Source organism: Lissotriton helveticus, chromosome 8 (assembly GCF_964261635.1).
Source record: "Lissotriton helveticus chromosome 8, aLisHel1.1, whole genome shotgun sequence".
Taxonomy (NCBI): Eukaryota; Metazoa; Chordata; class Amphibia; order Caudata; family Salamandridae; genus Lissotriton; species Lissotriton helveticus.
The window spans coordinates 283004142-283028054 of record NC_136069.1 but is presented as its reverse complement, the minus strand read 5'-3'; the positions used below and the strand labels follow the sequence as shown (position 1 = coordinate 283028054).

At 48.4% G+C, this 23913-nt stretch overlaps 1 protein-coding gene across 1 annotated transcript in view; it reads right to left on the bottom strand.

The window, feature by feature from the left end:
* ATM (ATM serine/threonine kinase) overlaps positions 1 to 23913 on the bottom strand; it is a 1424234-nt gene that overhangs the window by 1225325 nt on the left and 174996 nt on the right. Inside the window, exon 9 of the mRNA XM_078657051.1 lies at positions 3324 to 3496. Within this exon, the coding sequence (XP_078513177.1) occupies positions 3324 to 3496 (173 nt within the window). The remainder of the gene's footprint in view (positions 1 to 3323; positions 3497 to 23913) is intronic.

Sequence of the window (23913 nt, the reverse complement as noted above, 5' to 3'; positions counted from 1 at the left end):
CACGAGAACAGTCCTGAATGTGTGGGACAGGATAGCGGTGCGAAAGGGCCTTACGACTTTCCCCTCGCCGCACACCCCCATTGAAGACAATCCGTGGTTTCCACCAGCTAGCCACACTACTGCCTTTCGTAAATGGACACAGGGAGACTGCAAAGTTCTTACGGATCTCTTTGACGGCGGCACCTTTAAGACCTTTGCCCATTGTCGAGACGAATTTCGTCTTCCACCGGAGGCCGAGTGGCAATTTCTCCAATTGCGTCATTGGGCCTTATCGTACGCGATGTACCCAGGGGCCACCCGGGCCTTCACCCCGTTTGAGCGTTTGGCCCGCTCCGGCACGGGCACGACGGGCCTAATCTCTAAGATCTATCAAATTTTACAGCATCCCCACACTCCCCCCTCACATCCGTACCAGCAAAAATGGCATGGAATGCTGGATACAGAGATTGCTCCGGCACAATGGGCTCGCCTCTGGGGGGATGTCCCTAAAGTATACCGCAGCATACCACAGCAAGAGAACGCGTACAAAGTAATGATGCAATGGTACTACACACCGCAACGCTTGCACAGGATGTTCCCCTCTACGTCTCCCGGTTGCTGGAGATGCCACCATGCGCCTGGGGACTTCCTCCACATCTGGTGGACTTGCCCCGTGATCGCTATCTTTTGGAAGGAGGTATTGAGCCACATAAGGGGGGTGCTTGGATTTCCTCTGCCTGATGCCGCTAGTACAGTGTTGCTGGGAATTAAACCTGCCAACTTGCTTGCCCTGACTCGAAATGAATGGACTATATCGCTGCAAATGCTGGGTGCTGCCAAACAGCTTATTGCCCTGTATTGGAAGAAGGTGGAGGCTCCCCCCCTAGCTATATGGTTTGGCAGACTCTGGCAGGTCCTCACCATGGAGATGCTTTCAGCAAGGCTGCAGTCCCGCGTAACACGCTTTGAGAAAGTTTGGCGACCTCTAGTGACTTATCTGTGCAGAAGCTAATATGCTAGGAATATGCCCCCCAAGCTGCGAGCGCTACATCTAGTGGATGATGCGATAATCCCCTTTACCCCCCGCAGCGCCCTGGGATAATGTTCTATGATATCGGCATGGAACCTCCGAAATGTGCCTTACTGGCTGCTCCCTCCCGCCAGGATCCTCTCATCCCCACTGCCCTGGCTTTCTCTTTCTTCCCTTCTTCTCTTCCTCTCTGCTCCCTCTAGATACTGTCTCTACCTTTTCTGTTGCCTTCTTTTTAGGCTCCTGGTTATGTGTTGGACCAATATGGTCCGATGTTCGTTTCCGTTGGACCCACTGGTTGCTGCTCAATCTACGAGGTTGAGTCTAAAGCGGGGTGACAACCGGGCGTGGTGGGCTGCATGTCCTGTCCTTTCACGTGAGCGACCCGATGGGGTTATAGACTGAACACTGAATGTAAGTCTGCTAGACTAATAGATCATGCACACACGAGAAGAAACTGAGCAGCAAGTTATAAGCCGCGGCCGGCCCCTTGAGGGTTGTAGGCTTATCGCTGTGTAAATGTCACCCTTGTCTTTGCGCATCCCCGACTGGGGCCTTAATAAAACAGACGTTGAAATAAAAAGTGGGAATTCAAATAGGTTCAGTCAGAAATGCAGCTTCATGTTTAGTTTTCGTATGAATTTATATTATTGTGTGGGTTTTTTAAAATATACAAAACAAGAACTTTTTGCCTTCTGATGAACAACTTTTTATTATAATTGGAGGGAATGTCTCAACTGTAAAAATGTTTACTGAGCACATAAGGCAATTGTGCATGAATATTAATAAAGAAATCACAATGAAGAACTCCTCTTTCTCCTACTGTACCGTATACCGTAATAGTAAGTAGTGAATAAACAACCACAGGTCTACTGTGGAGGCAGAGAATGAGCAAGGTTTAATGGTTTAATGTTTTCCTGTATTGCAATGGGTAGGAAACACCCTGAACGGCACGGGCAGACATACCCAACCACACATGCACACTGATAAGAATCAAAACCATTAGGACCTATATGAACATGAAAGCAAGAATGTAACTTAGACTCTGGTCCATAAGCATTTCTTTGGGGTAGACATGTAAAATTATTTTAAATGCCAGTGAAAGTGAATTTTAAAAACAGTCTCTTTTTAAGTCTATTTGGAGAAGATGAAAGACGAAAAATGACATTGTTGTATTGTATTGTATTGTATTGCATTGCATTTCATACTTATATAGCACGAACTGTCACCCTACAGGTATCCTAGTGCTGCAACCTAGGCAGATAGATTCAAAAGAAACGGGCCTGATTTGTTAGTGGGGGCATTACTCTCAATCCTGGGGAAAGAGCCAGGTCTTCGGTCTCTTTCTAAAACATAGCAGAGAGTTAGCTTGTCTGATGTTCTGGGGTAACTCATTCCAGAGGTGTGATGCTACTGTGCTGAAGGCACATGCAATGTTAAAAAATATGGGTTCCATTTCAAACGATCGTTTCTGGGATCTTGCAGAACAGGGAAGATATCTTGTGCTTATAGTGAATAAAGAACATCTCAGAATAGAGCACATATTTGTCAGAACTCAATGTTGTACACGTTTCTTGTATTAAACCAAAATCCCCATTTCTCTGGTATTTATGCGCATGTTGCCTTGAACAAAAACATATTTTTAAACTATGGCCTATAATGAATGCATACTGTAGACCTTACTAGGAGCTTTCAGTTGTGGAACATGTGAAATGTAGAACTAGGGACCTACTGCATCAAACCAAAAAACGCACCTTGACCATCACTGGTTAGTGAAGTACATTTTTTAATGACCCAGAAATTGTTAAGCAGTACCATGAATTTAAGTTTATGGAATGGATTACAGAAATTACACAGGCGGTGTCGGTTTGAGACAAAATCTGGAAACTGGTTTTTGCTACCACAATGCAGCACTGTCCACCGGAAACAGTGGAGAAGTAATTGTGCTACTTTACAATTGGTAATGTGCTGCTAAATATTCCGAGGGTGAAAGTTAGCACAGCACAAGAAATACAGCACTTCCTGTTATCGGTCCTCAGCAGTTTATTAGCACCGAAGGCATTTAAGTAATGCCAATCACCTAGAGGTTGGGGAAATCTCAGGACCTACATTGAAGTCTGGCACCCTAAATGGGTATTTACATTTTATACATTAGAACACTTAGAACACTAGCAAGTGATAGTTACTCTTGGAAAAAACTATTCAATGTAACAATCTAGTGGTACAAACAGGAGTTCCATATAACATTTGAGAGTTATAGACATATGATCCAGTGGAAAGCCAATATAGAAATACAAAGGTGGACTGGACTTACCAGGGTATGATGTCAAAATCCTTGTGTGATTTTTGAAGATTGTCTCGAATCACTACCCAACCCAGCTCAATTCTTCTTCGCTTGTTCGGTGCTTCTCCATTTGACAGTTCCCTTTGTGCAGCAACATATGAAGGTTGTGTTATATCAAGGAAACGGATGTCTTCTGTAAACAGCTAAAAAGCCAATTACAAAAAAAAATAGAAAATACATTTTATACTTTTTTTTACATGTGAAAGCGGCCTTGAAATCCAACAGAAATTAACACCTTCAAAAAAACTCTACAATCCGAGAGCAGTTGTACTTAACCAGGACAGTCAAGTTTCAAGTTTATTGTTTATTGCTTGATTAATTTAAATCATCACAACCCCCCCTACATAAAATAAATGAATTGCATCTACACGGGCTGCTAGGATTGTCATTATGTGAGCGATCGTATTATGTCCGTGCTCTGTCTGCCATACATTCCGAGTGTATAAAATTCTATTATTATAAAATCGTACTAAAACTGTATTAAGATCAAGTTACAGAAAAGAAATAAAATTTCATGGACCTCCAAGTAGGAGTGTGGGGAGGTGTTACATACATTTAAGTTTAGACATCGTCCGCTTGCGATAGGCAGCTGTTTACCAATTTCATATACTTGACTCCTCGGAAAGCCAGAAGGCATGACGAACCCTCCAACCAGCTTATCACTGCTTGTCTGCTAGAGCGAATGTTCAGGTTGATTAAAATCGCCTTTAGGTACTGTCTCCTTTGGCTTAACATGGCTGGACAGGCGCACAACAAATGGGTCAGGGTTTCCTTTTGGAATCCGCATAAGCGACAACCTTCTGACTTAAAACCTATCGCCCAAGAGGGGGATAAATCTTTGGAGACGTGCACCCCCATCCTGAACTTTAAGAAGCACATCTTTAAGTGGAAACTAAAGTGGGCGGATAAGTAGGCTTGTGGCTTTGTAGTCCTATAAGATTTCATAACTGTCCATCCGTGCCGCCTCTTTGTGAGCACCGATTTATCTTCCAGTAAAGATTTTTTTTTGCTCGCGACATTCACAGTGGCCAGAGATGTACTCGGGAAACTCCCCCAAGAGTTTGGAATTTCTTGCTCGTTCTGTGACCTAACTTCGTCCCAGCAAAGTCTGTTTAGAGTGTCTACTTCGGATAGCCAGAGAGTGTGGCAGAATTTAATGAAGTTGCTCATTGCCCTGTATTTAAGATCCTGGAGCCCAAATTCCAGTCTTACCTGGACAGGCGAGGCGCATTTTGGCAAATCAAAAAACGATTTGTAGATTTTTGACTGCAATTCGTTCTGAAAATACGAATCTTTTCCACACCAGGAGATGAGGCCGTAGGACACACTTGGTTGAATTTGGGCGGCCATAACTTTTAACAGATGCGAATAGTTTGGGCAGTCCAGTTTTCTGCGCAAGGATCTGTAAGCATAGATCAAGGACTGGGTCTTTGCTCTGAGGGCCAGTTTGTGCTCTTGGTGACTTCTGCCCTGCCCGATTATTACGCCTAGATATTTGTATACGTTTTTTTCTTCCACGTGGGCCCCGTTAACCCTCCATTTAAACTTTAATTTCCTACTGTCAGCCAAGCGGACGACTTTTGTTTTGTCTTTGTTTATCTCTAGCTGTTCCGAGTTCAAGTAGGATGCCAGTTTATTTATTGATCTTTGTAGCCCCACTGGGGTTTGGCTTAGCAAGACTATATCGTCTGCGTATTGGAGGATTGGGACGGGCTCGTTTGCCAGTTTCGGGGGGTGGCAGTCTGGGTTTTCAAAGTGTCTGGCAATATCCGATAAGTACAGATTAAAAGGGCTTGGGGCCAAGACACAGCCTTGCTTAAGACCACTTTGTGTAAGAATACTTCTGGTGGTGCTCAACCCATTTCCCAACTTGACTCTTGTCCAGGTGTCGGTGTACATGTTTATGATGGCAGAGTACATTTGGTAGGCCCCATCTTTTGAGTTTGCTCCATAAATCACTATCCAACCCAGCTCAATTCTTTTTCGCTTGTTCGGTGCTTCTCCATTTGACAGTTCCCTTTGTGCAGCAACATATGAAGGTTGTGTTATATCAAGGAAACGGATGTCTTCTGTAAACAGCTAAAAAGCCAATTACAAAAAAAATAGAAAATACATTTTATACTTTTTTTTACATGTGAAAGCTGCCTTGAAATCCAACAGAAATTAACACCTGCAAAAAAACTCTACAGTCCGAGAGCAGTTGTACTTAACCAGGACAGTCCTACGAACATTTATTGCCCAACGGGCCCCATAGGCAGTACAAACCTATCATAGTTGTATAATCTTTAACTACCTATATTCCACAACGGTCATCAGCTTAGGGGCCTTTAACAGGACCCTCCTAGACAGGAATTTCATCCACTGACACCATCCTAATAACACTTAGCCAAAAACACATGGAATTCATCTTTTTGCACTATACCTCATTAGCATTCACAATCCTGCAAACCATACTAATGCAGATTAACCTAGACCTTGTTTTGTGTTTCTAAACAGAGATTCAAATAATGTTTAATCCCTCAATGGATAGCGATATGCGAGGCTCTGTGTTACCCAAACAATGTAGCTTTCGGTGATCGTACTCTTCATCCACGAGCGAGACAATTCACCTGTAAGGTTTACCATTCCTTAGCCGACCAAATAAACGGTAAGGAGAGGATAGGGATAAAGGAGCGGAGAAACTAATCCGATGGATCCTTGCACAGTAGTACAGCCTTATATACCACACAAGTTCATTGCTCAGCCCTATATACCACAAAAGGGCATTATTCACCAACTTAAAGTTGTGAGGGAGGATATAATTCACCAGCAACTTCTAGAGATCTTTTTGAATGTATTTATGTATGTGGTATTTATACTGCACAAACCTAACTAAAAAGTCTCTTAGCCATGGCGCCGGGAAACCCTTTGTGGGTATCTGTGCGCATTACAAGTGTAAAAAAATAAATAAAATAAATAAATAAAATAAGATAGCAAAGTGCAGTAAAGGGTAAAATAGAAAAATATAGTCAAAGTGGAGTGGAAGCTGGGTTCGGAGAGTGGACTGTTCCTGTGCCATAATGTAGTGTTCATTTTTAGACAAATCTTTATTTTTTTTTTATAATCAATTTTTATTATCAAAAAGGATAATAAAAAAGCATAATGAATACTTTAAGGACAATTATTACTAACCCTCACACCATGATCCTCCATATAATATATTTCACCATCAAACTATTTTTTTTTTTTTTAAATATGTTTTTGTTGCGAATACATAGTAGAGGCACAAAGTACATAATCAAGAAGGTCGCTCATAATAAGATAATAGTGACAGTAAGCTGTAGGGAGCATACACAGCCAAGTACAGCCCACATCCCGGGGGCTGGGCGGCGTTAGAGCAGAACATACAATCCGTCTTTGTGGGCTAGGGATATGAACATATCATTGTATTCGCTAGTTTTATTACGTTGCTTACACATTTCAAAATGAACCAATTAAACAACAAACAGATACCCCCTAAATTGCATCAGTAGCACAGAACCGAGTATAGTAGGATATTTATGTGAGTGTTAGGAGAGGCACAGGCAGTGCAGTACCGCACAGGCTCACGGGAGACACAGTTATGTCTAGACATGTACATATCAAGGAATGGCAGAGTGGCTATGTAGTGCTCCCACACCAGACCCAAATCTCCCACAGTCACTCCCCCCCAGTACAATCAGAATCCGAATCGGCAGGGCAGAACAACTCCGCGCTGGTGGCATCAGAATCATCCTCCTCTAGTCCCTCCATACACAGCATCCTCCAAGCTAGTAAATCATCCTGTAGTTTCCCATCTTTGCGGGTGCGCTGCATGTGAGTCTCTTCTGCTAAGGTCCATTCTCTCGCATCTTTCAGCCATAGAGTGAACTCCGGCGCCCTTTGACCCATCCATGTAATAGCCACTCGTCGCCGCGCCAGGACCAGCAATAGTTGTAGGAATTTATAAGATAACTTTTTCTTTCTGGGCTTCTGCACCAGCGCTAAGAGACAGTGGAGGGGCTATAAAAGAATTGTAATCCGCGTGGCCCGAGCAATATGGGCTACCACTTTCCGCCAAAAGTCTTGAACCAGGGGGCAGTCCCACGCTAAGTGGAGGAAGCCCGCCCTCCGCGCCCCACACCTAGGGCAATGATGCCGTCTGTCCGTCGATATGCGATGCAGGGAGACAGGCGTCATATAGGTACGGTGGACAAAATTGAAATGAATAAGTTTAAAACGTGCGTTGCAGGAGACTTTGCGGGTCAAAAGCCCGATCCGTCTCCGTCGGTCCGGGTCCAGTTCCAGTCCCAAATCTGCCTCCCACGCTGCCCAAGACGGTGCCAGCGGAGGGGACGAGTCCCGGCGCATGGCCGAGTAGAGAAGGGAGATCAAGCGCCTGCCTCTCCCACAGGATAAAATGATGTCTAGGGCGTTAGTAGTCGGAGGTGCCTCCGGGAATTGGGGCCACGTGATCCTGGCCACGTCCTGGAGGGCTCCGTAGTGGAGATACTGTCCCTCGTGGAGGTCAAAGGACTCCAAGGCGCGTTCAAAGGACACAAAAGAGTCGTCCGGGTAGAGGTCCGCTAGAGTCTCGCATCCGCCAGAGCGCCACTCCATGAAGGACATATTCTCCTCTAAACGGAGTATCGGGGCTAATATCCAAAGCGGGAGCTCTCTATGAAACGGCGCCCGCTGCAACACTCTTTCCACGAACCGTTGCCAAATTTCAGCTGTGTGGCGGACCACGTAGGGTAGAGCGCCACTAGCGCCGCGACCCTGCATCAGGGCCTCCTGCAGAGTCTTTTCATCAGCCGTACCAGCCAGTAGCGCCAGTTCCCAATTCTCAGCGTCAGCAAACCACCGAGCTGCTGGGAGAAGCTGTGCTGCGTAGTAGTAGAGGTCAAACCTTGGGGCCTCAAGGCCACCCTCGTCCCAACTCCGCGTCACCGTACGTAAAGCCACTCTGCTGCGTCCACCCGCCAAGAGCAGGGAGGTAAGGAGCGAGTTCAAGGTCCGAAATACTCGGGGCGGCAACGGACACAGGGTGTTCTGCAAGGTATAGAGAATCCTAGGGAGCATCACCATTTTGGCAATGGCCAATCGTCCCATCAGAGAAAGGGGAAGCGTGTTCCAAGAGGTAACAGATTTGTGGAGGGCTGAGAGTACTCTGTCGACATTGTAGGCCAGTAGAGTCTCTTCTGACGTAGCCACCTGGATGCCAAGGTATCTGAATGCTTCTTGTTCACAGCGGAAACCCGCATAGGGCAAGTCTGCGCTCGGGTCCGGAACACAGCCCGTCAGCTGGAAAACCAGGGATTTGGCGAGGTTAACACGCAACCCAGAGGCTGCACCAAACCGGTCCAGGAGTCGTAGTAAGACCGGGAGGGCCTCAGAGGGGGAGGTCAGATACAAAAGCGCATCATCTGCATAAAGGGAGACAATGTTGGTGGTCTCACCGACCACTATCCCCCACTGCCGCAGCTCCATGCGAGCGGCTATTGCCAGAGGCTCAATTGCAAGGGCAAACAGGAGAGGGGACAGGGGGCAACCCTGTCGGGTGCCTCTCCCCAATGTCCACTCCTCCGAGCGGGCTGAACCCAATCGGACCCTAGCTCGGGGCGCCCCGTAGAGTATCTTGATCCAATTGCAAAAACCAGGCCCAAACCCCATAGTTCTTAGCACCTGCAGTAAGTATCCCCAATGCACTGTGTCAAAGGCTTTAGCCAAATTGACTGAGACCAAGACCTGAGGACCCTCTCTGTCCCGAATTTCATGGAGGACATGATTCAAGCGGCGCAAGTTCATCGCCGTGTTACGACCCGGGATAAATCCGCATTGGTCGGAGTGGATCAGTCGGGTCATGTATGGGGCAAGACGAGTGGCCAGGATCTTAGTGAGGAGTTTGGCATCCGTATTAATCAGGGTGATAGGGCGGTACGCCGCGGGATCGAGACCGTCCCCTCCCGGCTTCAAAATCATGCACACCTCTCCTTGGTTCATGGAGGGCGGGAGGGCGCCAGTATGCAGAGCCTCGTTATAAACCTGCAACAGAGGGGGAGCTAAAACGTGCCCGAAGGAACGATAGAATTCAGCTGGGTAACCGTCACCACCGGGGGTCTTCGCACATGGGAGGGCGGCTATCGCAGCATGAATCTCGCCTAGTGTGAGGTGCGCATCCAGGTCTTTTACTGCCGCTTCCGACCGAGTCTGGAGGTCCAGGCCCTCAAGGTATGAGTGATAGGCATCTTCCATAATGGACGGGTCAGCCCTATATACGGTTTGCAGATGGCAGCGGAGAACCTCGAGGATATCGGATTCAGAGTGGACCACAGTTCCACCCGAGTCGCGCAAGGCAATTATCTTCTCAGGCGCGAACTCTCGGCGAAGAATCCACGCCAACAACCGGCCAGATTTGTCTCCTTCGCGGTGGAGGCGCTGTCTATATTGGCCCAATGTAAACTTGTCAAGTCGGGTAAGTATGTCATGGATCGAGACCAGGGCAGCAGACTCTGTGCGTTGATCCGCTGCCTCTGGGTTAGAGTCAGATTGGGCGCGTTGAAGCGCAGCCTCCTCCTTCTGCAAGTCAGACAACAACTGTCTGCGGACCCCATATGTGAGGCCCATACAGGCGCCACGTACAACTGCCTTCAAGGCGTCCCATTTAGTAGAGTAGGGCAGATCATCTCCCCCCCAGTTGAGCTCCAAATATTCCGACAGCGACTCCGCTACGCGGTCTCTGCCCACCTGGTCTAGGAGGAGGTCAGCGGGCATTCTCCACGTGCGTGGACGTGCCGCTCGATCCGGCCACTGCGCCACGCATGTCACCGGGGCATGGTCTGATAGGTATCGGGCTTGATGCGTAACTGTCAAGGTCAGGGACGGAGTAAGGTTAGCCGCAAGCACGCGGTCCAATCTGCTATGGGTACCATGCGTTGGGGTGTAACATGTGTAAATTTTCTGAGCAGGGTGGCAGGACCGCCACACGTCCACAGCACCTAGATTGTGCATCACGTCGCGCAGACGGGCCGTCATGCGGGGCTTAGTGCCCGATCGGGATGGATGTCGATCCAACTCAGGGTGCAGCACACAATTGAAGTCCCCAAACCAAAGGAGGGGTGCATCCAAACCCGAAGCCACAAGGTCCTGGCCTTGCGAAAAGAAATCAGGGTCATCAGTGTTTGGGGCATACGTATTAAGGAGTAGGAGCTCCTTGTCATCTAACCGAAGTCGCACCAATAAGTATCTGCCGTTCACATCTGCTTCAACATATTGAACCGCACAAGGAATCCCAGGGGCCACCCATATAAGGACCCCCCCTAGCATATGTAGAGAAGGAGGAATGAAAAATCTGACCTCTCTACTTTCTGGACAGCCGTTGTGCGCCGTCGTCATCCAGATGGGTCTCTTGCAGACAAGCGATCGAGACCCCATGACGTTTAAGGAAGGTGGGGACTCTGTGCCTCTTGGTGCAAGTACCCAAGCCACGTACATTCCACGTTAAAAATTTGAAACCCATGGCCCATGATAACGCTCAATTAAGTTATAGAATAGAGACAACATAACCTGTCGCCCCTCGACCCCCACCATAGTAGAATCTGCTGGGGTAGCTTGGTCAGTAAGCTGTCCCCAAATCGGTGTCAATGTGCATGTGATGCTAAACATATGTTCTCCACAACTTGTAACCCACCCCCCAACAACTCCGAAACAACGAGTTTTCACAAAAACTGGTTCCCCCCACCACCCACGAGCCAAAGGATAGCAACAACAAGAAACGCCACCCCGCCCTTCCCCTGCCAGTGCCAGGACGTACACAGCCACCCCACACAACTCATTCAACACTCACTCACACACAACAGAACAACCCCACCCACCCCACCTCCCAGCTCCCCGAAAAGACCCAGCAATGTCAGTACAATACCTGGGCACGTCTCCACCCCTTCGTTAGTAAGATCGGCCAGAGGTGACACAAGGCGCAAATTAGCCCCACCCATCTCCCTCATACGACAGGCTATAAGGGCGCAAGTGTTCAAACATGATCCAGTATCCAAAAGGGACCCACCCCCTAGAGGCAGGAACTAGCTAGGGGAACCCAGCAGTGCGTCAATACGGGTGCCTCCACCCCAAGAGTATCCATGCAAACAGGGCAAATCAACACCAGACAACAGTTCACTCCAACCTTGGTTCAGTGAGGGCCGTCTCCGGGACCACCGGGGCCGTAGAGTTCGCATCTAGCGAGAGGTCCTGCAAGGTGTCCGGTACCAGGATGTCACCAGGGTCAGGGGCAGCAGTCGAACTCACATTCGCTCTCGCCGGTAATGTTTCCATAAGGATAGCTCCATCCGCCCCTACTGTAGGCCGAGGCGTGGGAGATCCCCGAGACCCAGAGCGGCTTCGTCTACTCCGATGCTTCTTGTGTGGTCTGGTCCCCCAAGTGTCACGCGGGCCACCCCGTTCCCCCGGAGGGAGGTCATCCCCTCTGATCTCGAGCCACTCCCACACCTCCGCCGGTGAATCAAAGAAGTGCGCACGGCCCTGGGATAGTACCTTGAGTTTGGCTGGGTATAGAAGCATATATTGAAGTTTCATCTCGCGGAGTTTTTGTTTGACTCCCACATATGATTTCCTCTGCTCCTGCACTTGTTGGGTGTAATCAGGGTAAATTGACACTCGCCTATTTTCAATCAGGAGGGGGGACTCCGATTCCCTCGCAGCTCTCAAAATACAGTCACGGTCCTTATAGTTCAGGATCTTCGCTATGAGGGCTCTAGGAGCTTCCCCTGGGCGCGGAGGGGGCACAAGGGCTCTATGCGCTCGCTCCACAACAAATACGTTGGACAATCCTGATGGGCACAAGCGTGTGCGAATCCAAGTCTCAAGGAAGCGTTCAGGGTTCCCCGCCTCCAATCGCTCCGGCACTCCCAGGACCCGAATGTTGCTCCGGAGGGCTCTCCCTTCCGCGTCCTCGGCCAGTCTCTCCAATGCGCGGGTAGTAGATGTAAGTTGTGCAACAGATTTTTGTAGGGAGGCCACCTCACTCTGCAATTGCGTAATATTCCCCTCTGCATTCGAGACCTTGTCCGCCACTTTGTGAAGATCGGTCCTGAGGAGATTCACATCTATGGACAGTCTCTATCTGACGTTCCAGAGCAGAATGGGAACCCTGAACGGCCTTCAGGAGTTCGGCTCTGGACGGCTCCGTCGGGTTCTCGCCGTCGTCTTCAGGCCCCGTCTGACGCGTGATCCTCTGCGACAGTAGGCGCGGGGTCACCCGCGTAGCTAGGGGGGGGCAAGGGGGGCGGTCCGCCCCAGGCGGCACAATGTTCAGGGCGGCAGCCGCGCGGCACTGGCACCTTGCGGCGGCCTTTAGAATTTATTTGGGGATACTCAGTGTCCCCAAATAAATTATAAAGGCCACCGCAAGGGGCCAGTGCAGAGCGGCCTCCGCCCGCCGGCTGAAGTTCCACCGCGTGCACCTCCTGACGTGCAGCCCACGACTTCCGGTGCTGCCAGGCCGAGGTCGGAGGACTGCGAGCGTGGCTCGGGGGTGTCGGGGGCCCCGGGGCCGCCCAGCGGCGGTCGAGGAGTCGAGTTAAGTGTCCACCGTCGGTCGGGCCGCGTCTGGGGAGCAGCCTGGATGAAGCAGCACAGGCACAGCTGGCAGACTCGTCAGAGTGGCCACCAGCAGTGTTGCACATCGTGGCTGGCGGTGGGCAGCATTTGAGCAAGTCACTTACTAGTAAGTAGTAAGTAAGTGTGTGACACTGTTATTTATTTTTTATGCTATGCATAATGCACTTAATTGCAGCGCTAAGTCACGCGGACAGAGGGACAGTTATCCCGGGTGTCAGAGATGTGAGGAGAAAGTTGAGGCAAATAGCTTGGGCCTCTGCGAGCAGATAAACCTCGCAGCAGCAACGCAAACCTGACACTAAACAGCTGAGCGCCAGAGGAAAACCCGCTCTGCACTCTGTACCGAAAAACATCCGTCCGTGCCCTATACCACCACCCTCAGCCTCCGCCCTATAGAGGAAGCGTGGTCACATTTAGGTCTCTCTCCGCGCCGCTGCGCCCTATAGACAGCGACGCCTCAAGCTTTTCCGTGTGGAAAATGAGGGGTTGCTGGCCTGCCCCCCCACTGAAAGAAGTCACCTCTGGAGATCACTGTTAATGCCTCCAGTCCGACTCCGCCGAAAGCAGAGTTAGCTATAGGTTCCCGGCCATGCCTCGAGGCCTGCGACTCCCCCTCCCCTCCAGCCTGCATCTCCATGCAATGAAATCAGGGTCACTTCTGGCCTCAGTGACCTGCCGAGGCATGGCTAGATATAGGGTGTCAAAGGAGTTTTGCAGTCAGGGAAGAACACGTTAAGTGTCAGGGGAAAATCTATATTATGCACCAATTACTTGGTAAGGAAATAAAAATATCTGATTAAAAGGCACACGATGCACACATTCTGTCTCATTACGAGGGAAGGAGGCATTCATTACGTATTAGGCATTTTTAACTGGCAAAAAATGTCCAACTTAGCCACTGGAGTATCAGTATCTCTGCACAAACAGGCAGCCATCTTGAAAGCGTAGGAGATCTACTTGGAATGGTTTTTCACCTAAATAAAAAGTGTTCCAAATGGATATGAACAGCCATCTTCAAATATATGTGTGTTTCCTGCTTATTAATTTAAATAAATAATGAATAGATACCAGTATTTGTAAAGCACAAACAATTACCAGAGGGTGTCAAGGCGCTGGTGGCTGTCTGGGAGATTTAGCGAGCTATTGCCCAGAGGCACATGGTGCTGGGCTAACCTGCAGCCAGCGTTCGAACCGGTAAGCCCCAGTGTACCAGTCAGCCTCCCTGGCTACTGTGCCACACCTCTTCCCAATGCTAATTTACAAAGCCAGCATGGGTACTGACCATTTTTGAGCAGCAGATTATTAAATGAATTATGCATGGTATGCCGTTTAAATTCATTGAAGCAATTGGCCTGGTAGCAGTGTACAATAAATAATAAAGAACAGGAATAAGGGCCAGGGAACCCTCAGATGGGCAGAATGCAAGGCAGGAAGAGAGACAGCAGAGGCAAGAAAGGCAGAGAGCGCATGGCAAGCTCTCAGGAGAGTCAGCATACAAAATAGTCCTTCGGACACTACATTGCAAGAAGACTACACAAAGCATTTTTATTTTTTTATTTTAAAAGATTTTATTAGGAATTTTTTTATGTACAGTACAGCTATACAATACAGATATAGTGAAGGCAGTACTGGTGTCATAGTGCGCCGGTGGGGTTACAATAGGCCTCTCATTGACATAATGGTGGTACGTACAAAAGTCGCTAGGCAATCACGGTCTTGGCGTATGCTGTCAAAGGCGGAACTGAGCATTGCCCTCGAGGAAAGGAAACAAAAGTGGGAGAGGAGAAAAGGGAAAGAGGAGGACAGGGTGAGTCGCTTGGTAGTTAGCTGCCCAAACTGCACGAGTTTGCTGTGTGAGGAGGATGGCTGTGAGGGTACCGAGCCCAGGTGGCCTGCCTAAGGGGGTTTCCTTCTGCTTTTCCTTCAACGGCGTAGCTAGGTGGGGGCGGTCCGTCCCAGGCGGCACTATTTTGGGGACGGGGTCTGTCTAGCCCTGGACTGTGTCATGTATGTGCATGTAACTTGGATGATCGAGGTAACTATTAGCGACGATACTACGTGTCCCTCGGACCTCTTTCAGGTGCTCGCCGTCCTTTTTCCCCAGCACCCCGAGGGGTGGGGCGGCAATACGAAGGAGAGCCCCGGGCGCCACAAGCTCTAGCTACGCCCCTGCGCGGGGTGGTATACTGCGTAATAGTGTTTGGTTGGGTGCCCTTCGAAGAGCGGCCGCCACGAGCCGCCATCTTGCGAGGTAGATAATGTCCGCAGTTAGCGCCTGCCAAGGGGCCCTGAAGATCTAACAAGCCAAATGCGTAGAGGTCAAAGTCAGGAGCAGGCAGTGGCAAAGCAACAACAGATGAAGGGGAGCGCCCAGGGCAAACCAGCCGATCCCACAGCGAGGCCGGTACAATGGGAGCGGAATCCCCACTTCCACGCAGCGGGGAGAGTCCGGTAACGGGCAAAGCCCGATCTCTGTCAATAAGGCAGGTAAGTGTCAGCCGACCCCCAATGTGCACAACTCTATGGAGCCCCCTACCTCCGGTAGGGAATAGGCAGGTCACCAGGGCCCCAGGGACAGCGCTGCGGGCAAGCACCAATTCACAGGATAAATCGTAACAGGGTTCCCCCTATACGTGGAGTGCAGAAGCCCCACTCATAGAAAGCAGCATAGAAAGCAGCATAAAAGCAGCATGGAAAGAGGGCAGACAGGCGCTGGTCGGCCCACAGTGGCGACGCCGCTCGTAAGGCGTCCCGTCCCACGTCCTCAGCCGGTGGTGTCCAGCAGGGGGAGCAAGCCAACAATAGAGCGGGCCCGGTGAAAGCAATGCTGTAGGCCCCACGCTGCAAATCCAAGGGAGAGAGGAGGCCGGGCGCTCCAGCAGGATAGGAGACGCCGCGGTCAGTACGTGGTGGCAGGAGGGGTCGGGGGTCGGGCACTCACAGCTGCACCGGACCCCCAGTGCTCCAGGTCAGTCCGCCGTACACCGGGGGGGTCTTACCCGGATCTCCGCCGCTTGCCACCGCAAACTCCTCGGTCCAGTCTGCGGGCACCCCCAGGGTCCGATCGCCAGTCGCAGGGCACCTCAAACCCGCAGTGCAAGGGCACACGCCCCCGGCGCCCGGCTCAGAACCCCTCGTGTGTCTCTTGTGGGCGGAGCGCCCGTAGCTGAATCTCCGCCTCAGGCCCAGACCGCGGTCTCGCGTAGGTTAGGGCGGCGTCATGAACGTCGGGAGCGCCGTCATCTCCTCTCACGGCGGAGCTCCAAGTTTCTTCTCGAGGCCAGGGGTCGCAATCCAGTCCGGTGGGATTCCGACGTGAAATCCACGGGGTAGGACAGCCCAGGTAGGAGAAATGAACAGGATTTGTGGGTCTTTGGGACGGAGCTGGTGGAGCTCACGTCCTGTCGGCCATGTTGCTTGGCCACGCCAAGGTTTTTGTCGGGGTTTTCGTCAACGGTGAGGGTCGACGTCGTGTCATTACGAACTACAAGGATCGCTGGATTTTGAAATACCTACTATCTATGAATTGGACTGTCGTCGCCTATAGAAATTATGAAAGTAACGGAATTCAGTCCCCTCGCCGGCCGTACATATCTGAGTCTCAATATCTCGACACCAGATACTAAGTTGTAAACCCTGAAGATTTAGTAAAACGGATATCCAACTACTACCTCGCCACCTAGAAGAGATACAGTGCTTGCCAACTTTAGATATGAAGCTTTGAAGTTCTGACGTTTTCTGTTTCCACCGTGAGCAGTGTTATTGATGCTGCGAGTCTGCTTTTATCCTACCCTTGATTTCACCGACATAATCACAGGCGATAGGATATCCTTGAGTTGCATTATCCCCTGGTATTTGCACTAACATGATGAATAAGGTCCTGACGAAGGTGGCCTAGAGCCGCCGAAACGCGCGTAGACCTGCTACAAGGGCCGAAAATTACATCTTGGGGCCCTAACTACAACAATAGCATTGTGATCTTACTTATTACAACCCAGTTCCTTTTTTCCATCTGAGTATGTGGTTTGATTGTGGTATGATTGTTAGCACGCGAGTATGTTGATTAGTATGGTTGTTACCAAGGGGTATTTTTCTTGTTGTGTATCTTTATGACCTATTTGTGTTATTTCTGACTTCTTGAAATAAATAGATGTATTTTTTATGTAATCTCTGATTTAAAACAGTATCTATATGAATTTTAAAAAAAGAAAAATAAAATATATATTTTTTTGAATAATTCTTGTTTAGAATAAATCTTTTTTGTCACCCACTTTTGATATTTATAGATGTATACACATAATTGAAATATATGGCCACCGAAGGAACAACTCTTTACATTACATGTGTTTCTGTTCCCCTCTGTTCCTTGGCCACATCTTGTTCTTTTGAGGGGGTCCCATTGTACATGTTGCTTGGCCACGCCCCTCCACCATCAAACTATTTAATATCACTTTCATACACTTCTCAAATACAGGTGACTCGCCCTGAAAATTTCAAATAGATGCTTTGATAAATATCATATGAACAGTTGCAGGGCTTTCAGTCTAGGGGGCTCAAAATGCTGATGCTTCAGCTGCAGAAATATTTTAAGAGTTTTGTGAATTTCTTCTCGGTGTTGTCGAAGTCAAGAGTTAACTTCTCAAATGCGAACAGTTGCCAATTTTTCCCTAACCACTGTGCCAAGCTAGGTGGAGATTTCTTTTTTCAAGTTGCCACTATCATCATTCTAGCAGGCCCACATTTGCCACAGAAACTGTATTTTGTTCCAACTAGGCATTTAAATTCGGTCTCACAGGAGGGCCAAAAGACTCAAGCCTGGATCAGCTTGGATATAACACCCCAAAACACCTTCAATGTTACTCCGAACCTCATTCCAGTAAGGAAACATGTTTGGATAGTCCTACCAAATATGGATCATGAATCCTTTTCTTGCACTGCATCCCCAACAGGTCTCCAGTAAACTCTGCGTAAGAGTTGGTGAAGTCACACCAGAGTTAACTACCATTGGTGCAGATCTTTGCAAACTGCCTCTCTGTGAGGTACACTTCAGTATGCCTTACAAATGGCTGTCGGTAACTTTCCACAGTTTTTATCAGAGATCTCTCTATTGAGATTGTGAACCACCCCTCATGAAATTTCCAATGGTCCCCGTTCGGGATATTTTGTAGGGCTTTATAAATACACAAGATGATCCCCTGATGGGTTCTTACGAATGTTTCCAGTGAGGTTATCGCTCTAATAGTTGCCTGCCTAAGTGAGAGGAGTCGCACCCATTTGCATATTTGAAAGTATTGTGATCTTTTCTGTATCGATTAACGGACTTTACTCACTGAAATAGATCGGAAATAACTAGACATTCGCCCTCCATCCAACATTTGAACATGTCACCTTGCAAACCTGGGGAAAATTGCGGATTGGCGTGAATTGGAGATTAGAGCATGGAAACAATGCTTTCCTTCCCTCCCTTGAAACTTTGTCCCTTATCTCTAACCGTACTTTAATTGGAGTGGATAGGTAAGCATTCACAGTCTTTCCATGGGAGGTCCAAAAGAGATGAACCCACCACCACCCTATCCATAAACTATTATTTAGTTTCTTTTTCTACAGTGGTTCAATCCACAGTCACTCTTAGTGGAGTTGTTCTGTAGGAAGTTACAATTTCTGGATGTTCTAGCCCTCCTCTCTTCTGTGAAGACATAATTAGCCTGCCACTTACCCTAGCTCTCTTACCTGCAGAAACAATATGTGTCAAATCTATCTAAGTTCTCCTTCAGAGTGGGCACTGAAAGGGTCTGGAACAAATACAATAATTGGGGAAGGATATTCTGCCTATCCAGAACACAAAAAGAGATTTCCATTTATTAAGGTCAGATTTAATTTGTCTTTTCAGTTCGGGCCAATTATCCCTATATCAAGTCTCTATTTTCTGTACTATTCGGGCCTAAGCACCTTATTAATTTATAAGTCCACCTAAAGGGACAATCCACAGCCACTTGGTCCAATTCCTCCCTCAACACATTAGGCTCAATAGTTCAGACTTTCGGTGAATAATTTTAAAGCCAGATATGTCTTCAAAGCCACTCAGAATGGATGCTACTGCCAGCAAGGAATCTCTATGACCTGAGAGAATTAATGTCACCTGCAAATATACAGACTTAGTTCTGCAGCCCTCCAAATATTACCACCTATACCCTTTCCACCTTCCTCGATGAATTTGCATGGGGTTTAACTGCCAGGTCAAAAAGACGGTGAGCCTGTGGAAGAACTGCATCCTGCCTGTCTGAAGCATTTAATCTAATATTTGCCTCTGGGTTCTTATAGTTAGCCAAAATCCCACCCAACATCTTCTAGCCGTAGCCCATTTGGGTCACAAGTGGCTTAAGATATTTCCAACTAACTCTGTCCAAGGCCTTCTCATCATCTAGATTGAGCACGAGTGCTGGGATGTTTTTTTGGGTAGCATTTATTTATTTTATTTTATTTTATTTTATGGTCTTATATCGCGCCTGAATAGACCCCCGAAGGGGTATCTCCGCGCTTTTGTCTGGTGGAAGAACATGGAATGTGCAGATACGAGCTCAAGAGTGACTGAGTGGGAGTGATAAGAATTAACCATTGGTGAAAAGATGGGTTTTAAGAGTTTTCCGGAAGGTCAGATGGTTAGTGATTTGTTTCAATGTCTGGGGGAGAGAGTTCCAGAGAGCTGGACCTGTGTGTGCCAGGGCTCGGCCTCCCTGTCTAGATTTTTTTATTCTGGGCACTTGCAGCAGCTGGAGGTTACTTGAGCGTAATGATCGCCCGGGGACATAGGGTTGAAAGATTTTAGTCAGGTATTTTGGCCCCAATCCTATCAGGCATTTGTGAATGGAACAAAGAGTTTTAAACTGAGCGCGTTGCCGCACAGGGAGCCAATGTAGTTCTATAAGCAGAGGTCGGGAGGGAGTTCTAGGTGGAGCATTTAGAACTAACCTCGCCGCCGTATTTTGGACTACTTGCAGTTTGGTGAATTGGGCTTCATTGGATGATAGGAGAAGGCCATTGCAGTAGTCCAATCTGCTTATGACTAATGCCTGAACTAGGGTCTTTCTGTGCGTGTCTGGGAGGTATGGGAACACTCTTCTCAGAAGTCCAATGGCCCGGAAACATGTACCGGCAACTTGGTTAACATGATCTTTAAATGTTAGGGATTGATCGAATAATACCCCCAAGTTTTTCACGGTCTGTTTCGGAATAGGAACAGGTCCTAGTTCTAAAGGCCACCACTCATCAGACCATAGTTTCCCCGCATCCCCAAACAGCAACACTTCAGTTTTGCCCACATTACATTGGAGGCAGTTCTTAGCCATCCACTCTGATACTGCCCTCATTCCATCTGCAAAAGATTGTTTTAAGGCAGGTGTAAAGGTTTTGAAAGGGAACAGGAGTTGAGTGTCATCGGCGTATGACACCGGGGTGAACCCAAAGGACCTCACCAAGTCGGCCAGGGGGGCCACGTACACATTAAATAATGTTGGGCTTAGGCATGAGCCCTGTGGCACTCCCCTGGTGAGCTCCCTAGAGATGGATTTATGGGAGCCCAGCCTGACTTCCTGAGAGCGGCCAGAGAGAAAAATCTCCATCCAGGACAGCGCTGTACCCCCCAATCCCACCTCCTTTAGACGACCGAGAAGCACTTCATGAGACACCGTATCAAAGGCAGCGGATAGATCCAGCAGCACCAGAATCATAGACCCCCCTTCATCCAGTGTCATCCTGATGTTATTGGTCACTGCTTGGAGGGCTGATTCGGTGCTGTGGTTTGGCCTGAACCCAGATTGAGATTGGTCCAGGCCATCCGTTGCCTCGATATAGTTTGAAAGGTGGGTATTAATGTGCTTCTCAGTCATCTTCCCAATGTGTGGTAGGAGGGAAATGGGCCGCCTTCTCAACCATGTGGTAATTCTTCAAACATTGTTGCTTTTTTTCTGTTGTTCACAAACCCTCCTTGGTCTGCATTCATTGGACTGAGCATAAATGGTGCCTACCTGTTTACCAAATTTTGGTAAACATTTGTAGGTCAGCTTTAAGAAGTGTAATTATTCTACATGCTTTTCCCACCTAATGTATATGAGAAGTGTCAGCTCCATGCATACAAGGGCCGATTCCTGACTGTTGATTGAAAGAATTACAGCGCACAGTCAAGGGCGCCACAAGGTAAGAGCAATGGGTTTTATAAAATAAGACTGTAAAGCCATGCAGCCCCGGGGATTTACTCAAACTTATCTTCATGACTGCATTTTTTACTTCAAAGGCTTCAATACGCTGATCTAGTCTCTCTCCCCACTGGGCAGACAGAGTAGCATTTAAATTATTATTTTTTTTATTATTTTTTATTTTATCACAAACAAATTGCACATTGATCAAATAGGCATCTTTACAATCAGTTGGTTTGTCAGAGCTATAGGTGAGGCTTTCTTTCCCAACCTTACATTAATGCTCATGCAGTACAGCAGTGTGGGTTTATCACAGTACAGCGCTATTAACAATCTCTTTACAGTACTTCTTGATCTTGGGGTATTGTTGGCAAGGTACATAGTCCTCCCCTATAGGTGTTCCATCCCGCCCACAGTCGTATCCATTTCTTCGGGCATCCCCTACGTACATACACAGTCTTTTCCGCCACCATAGCCATGTCCATATCTTTACACCACTCCGTGAGTGTGGGGGCGGCGGCAGCACCCTAACGCTTGGTGATATTTCTGTTAGCTAACATCATTCCTAGGGTTGCCCATGTTTGCCTAGTGGAGTTAAGGTCTGCGGCTTCCCATATGTTTAATAAACAGAGTTTGGGCTCTGGCGTGACTGGGCTTCCACTCAGTCATTTGATCGTGTCCATCACTGATGTCCAATATATTGTTACCGCAGGGCAGTCCCAGATAGTGTGGAAGAAAGTGCTGGTCACCCCAAATCCCCTCCGGCAAAGTTGGTTATCAGTTTTCCCTATTCTGTAAAGAGCTGGCCTTGTGTAATAAATTCTATGCAAGATCTTAAGTTGTATCAGGCGGAGTCTGGATGGGATTGCCACCTCTCTAGGTGAAGCCAGTACGTCCTGCCAGTGTCGTTAAATTCTCCCAACTCCTCGCTCCATTTGTCTCTGAGCTTTTGCATGGGGTCTGGCATGTTATTAATAATTTTCGATACATCAAGGAGATTGTTTTGTTAGCCGTATGTTCTGTGAGCAGTCTGTCTTCTAGTGGTGAGGCCTCAGGCAGGTTAGTGTCAGGGGGGATTGCTGCCTCTAAGGCGTGTTTTATTTGGTAGTAATGGAATTCTTCTGCTGGTGCCAACTTATAGTGTGATTGGAGTTGTGCAAATGTAAGCATCTTCCTCCGTACCCAGAGATCCCAGACTTTGGATATGCCTATAGCATCCCAGCGCTGAAAGCCCTTAATCTTGCCCAACCTGGCCAATATTTCCGTGACCCAAAGCGGCGTTGCTTTTGTGACTGTGTTTTGCCATCCCAGTTTTCTACGTAATATATGCCATATCTGGAGCGTGTGGTTCGTTGTGAGCCTAGCAGGGACCCCGGTTTGTTGTATAGTGCACAGTACGGGTCCCCGTCTCCCAGTTACACCCTGTCCAGACTGTAAGCTGGGTCTGTGTGAGGGACGTGCAGCCAGTGATTAATCATAGTTAGTTGGGACGCCCAGTAGTATGTCTGGACACTTGGGAGAGCTATTCCACCATCATACCATGTTCGGTCCAGTTCCCATCGCTCTACGGGCTGGCTTGCTATTCCAGAGGAGCTTGGTGACCTCAGCCTCTATGGCTAGAAAGTAGGACTGGGGAACCTGGAAGGGTGTATTTTGAAGGGAGTAAAGGAAGCGTGGTAGCGCCATCATTTTGAAGAGCGCTGCCCTTCCCAAGGGTGTCAGCGGTAGCGACTACCACTGTTTGGTGTCTCTTTGGAGCTGTTGTAGGGGGGCTTGGAGATTTAGATTCGTATAAACCTCTGGATCGTGCGTGATGTGGATCCCTAAGTATTTAAAATGATCCGTCACTATCATCACGTTGCACCCAGTTGGCAATCGAGGCGGTGGTCAATGCAAGACATATAGCACAGATTTTCCCCAACTTATCGTGTATCCGGAGTATCTACTGTAAGATTCACAAATGTCCAAGAGACAAGACAGAGATTGTCTAGGAGAGGCCAGGTATAGGAGGATATCATCTGCGTACAGAGATACACGGTCCTCACAATCGGCAGTCCAGCGGAGCCCGCAAATAATGAGTCTTGTTGCACTCAGGTTGCCAGGGGCTCTAGTATTAGGGCAAAGAGCAGTGGTGATAACGGGCAGCCTTGTTGTGGGCCCTGATGTGACGGAAATTCCCTGGAGAGGTGCACATTTGCTACTACATGCGCCAGGGGATTAGTATAGAGTAGTTGTATCCAGGAGTAGAACGTTGGACCAAAGCCCAGTTTCTTGAGAACGGCAAACAAGAAGAGCCACTCAACCGTATCAAAGGCCAGTCTCGCATCCAAGGAGAGCACAATGGCGTCTTCTTGTATAGTATGTTTGTGCCCTAGGACACTATGGAGGCGTCTCAAATGTAGGGCCTTATTTCTCCCCGGCATCAATCCCGATTGGTCTGGGTGTAGTAATTTAGCTAGTTAAGGCGTAAGTCTACTGGGCAGGGTTTTGGCCAATATTTTGGCTTCTGCATTTATTAGCGATATGGGCCCATATGAGGCGCACTCCCGTTGCTTACCAGGTTTGTGGATGGCCTCTATGGTTGCTGTTCTTCGGTCCCCTGGTAGCTCCTTCACCTCCAGACTGGCCTCAAACATTGCTACAGGATAAGGTGCGAGTGTTGTCGCGCCACGTTTAAACCATTCTATTGGGATACTGTTAGTGCCAAGGGCTTTTCCTGACTGATGTTTGTTGATCGC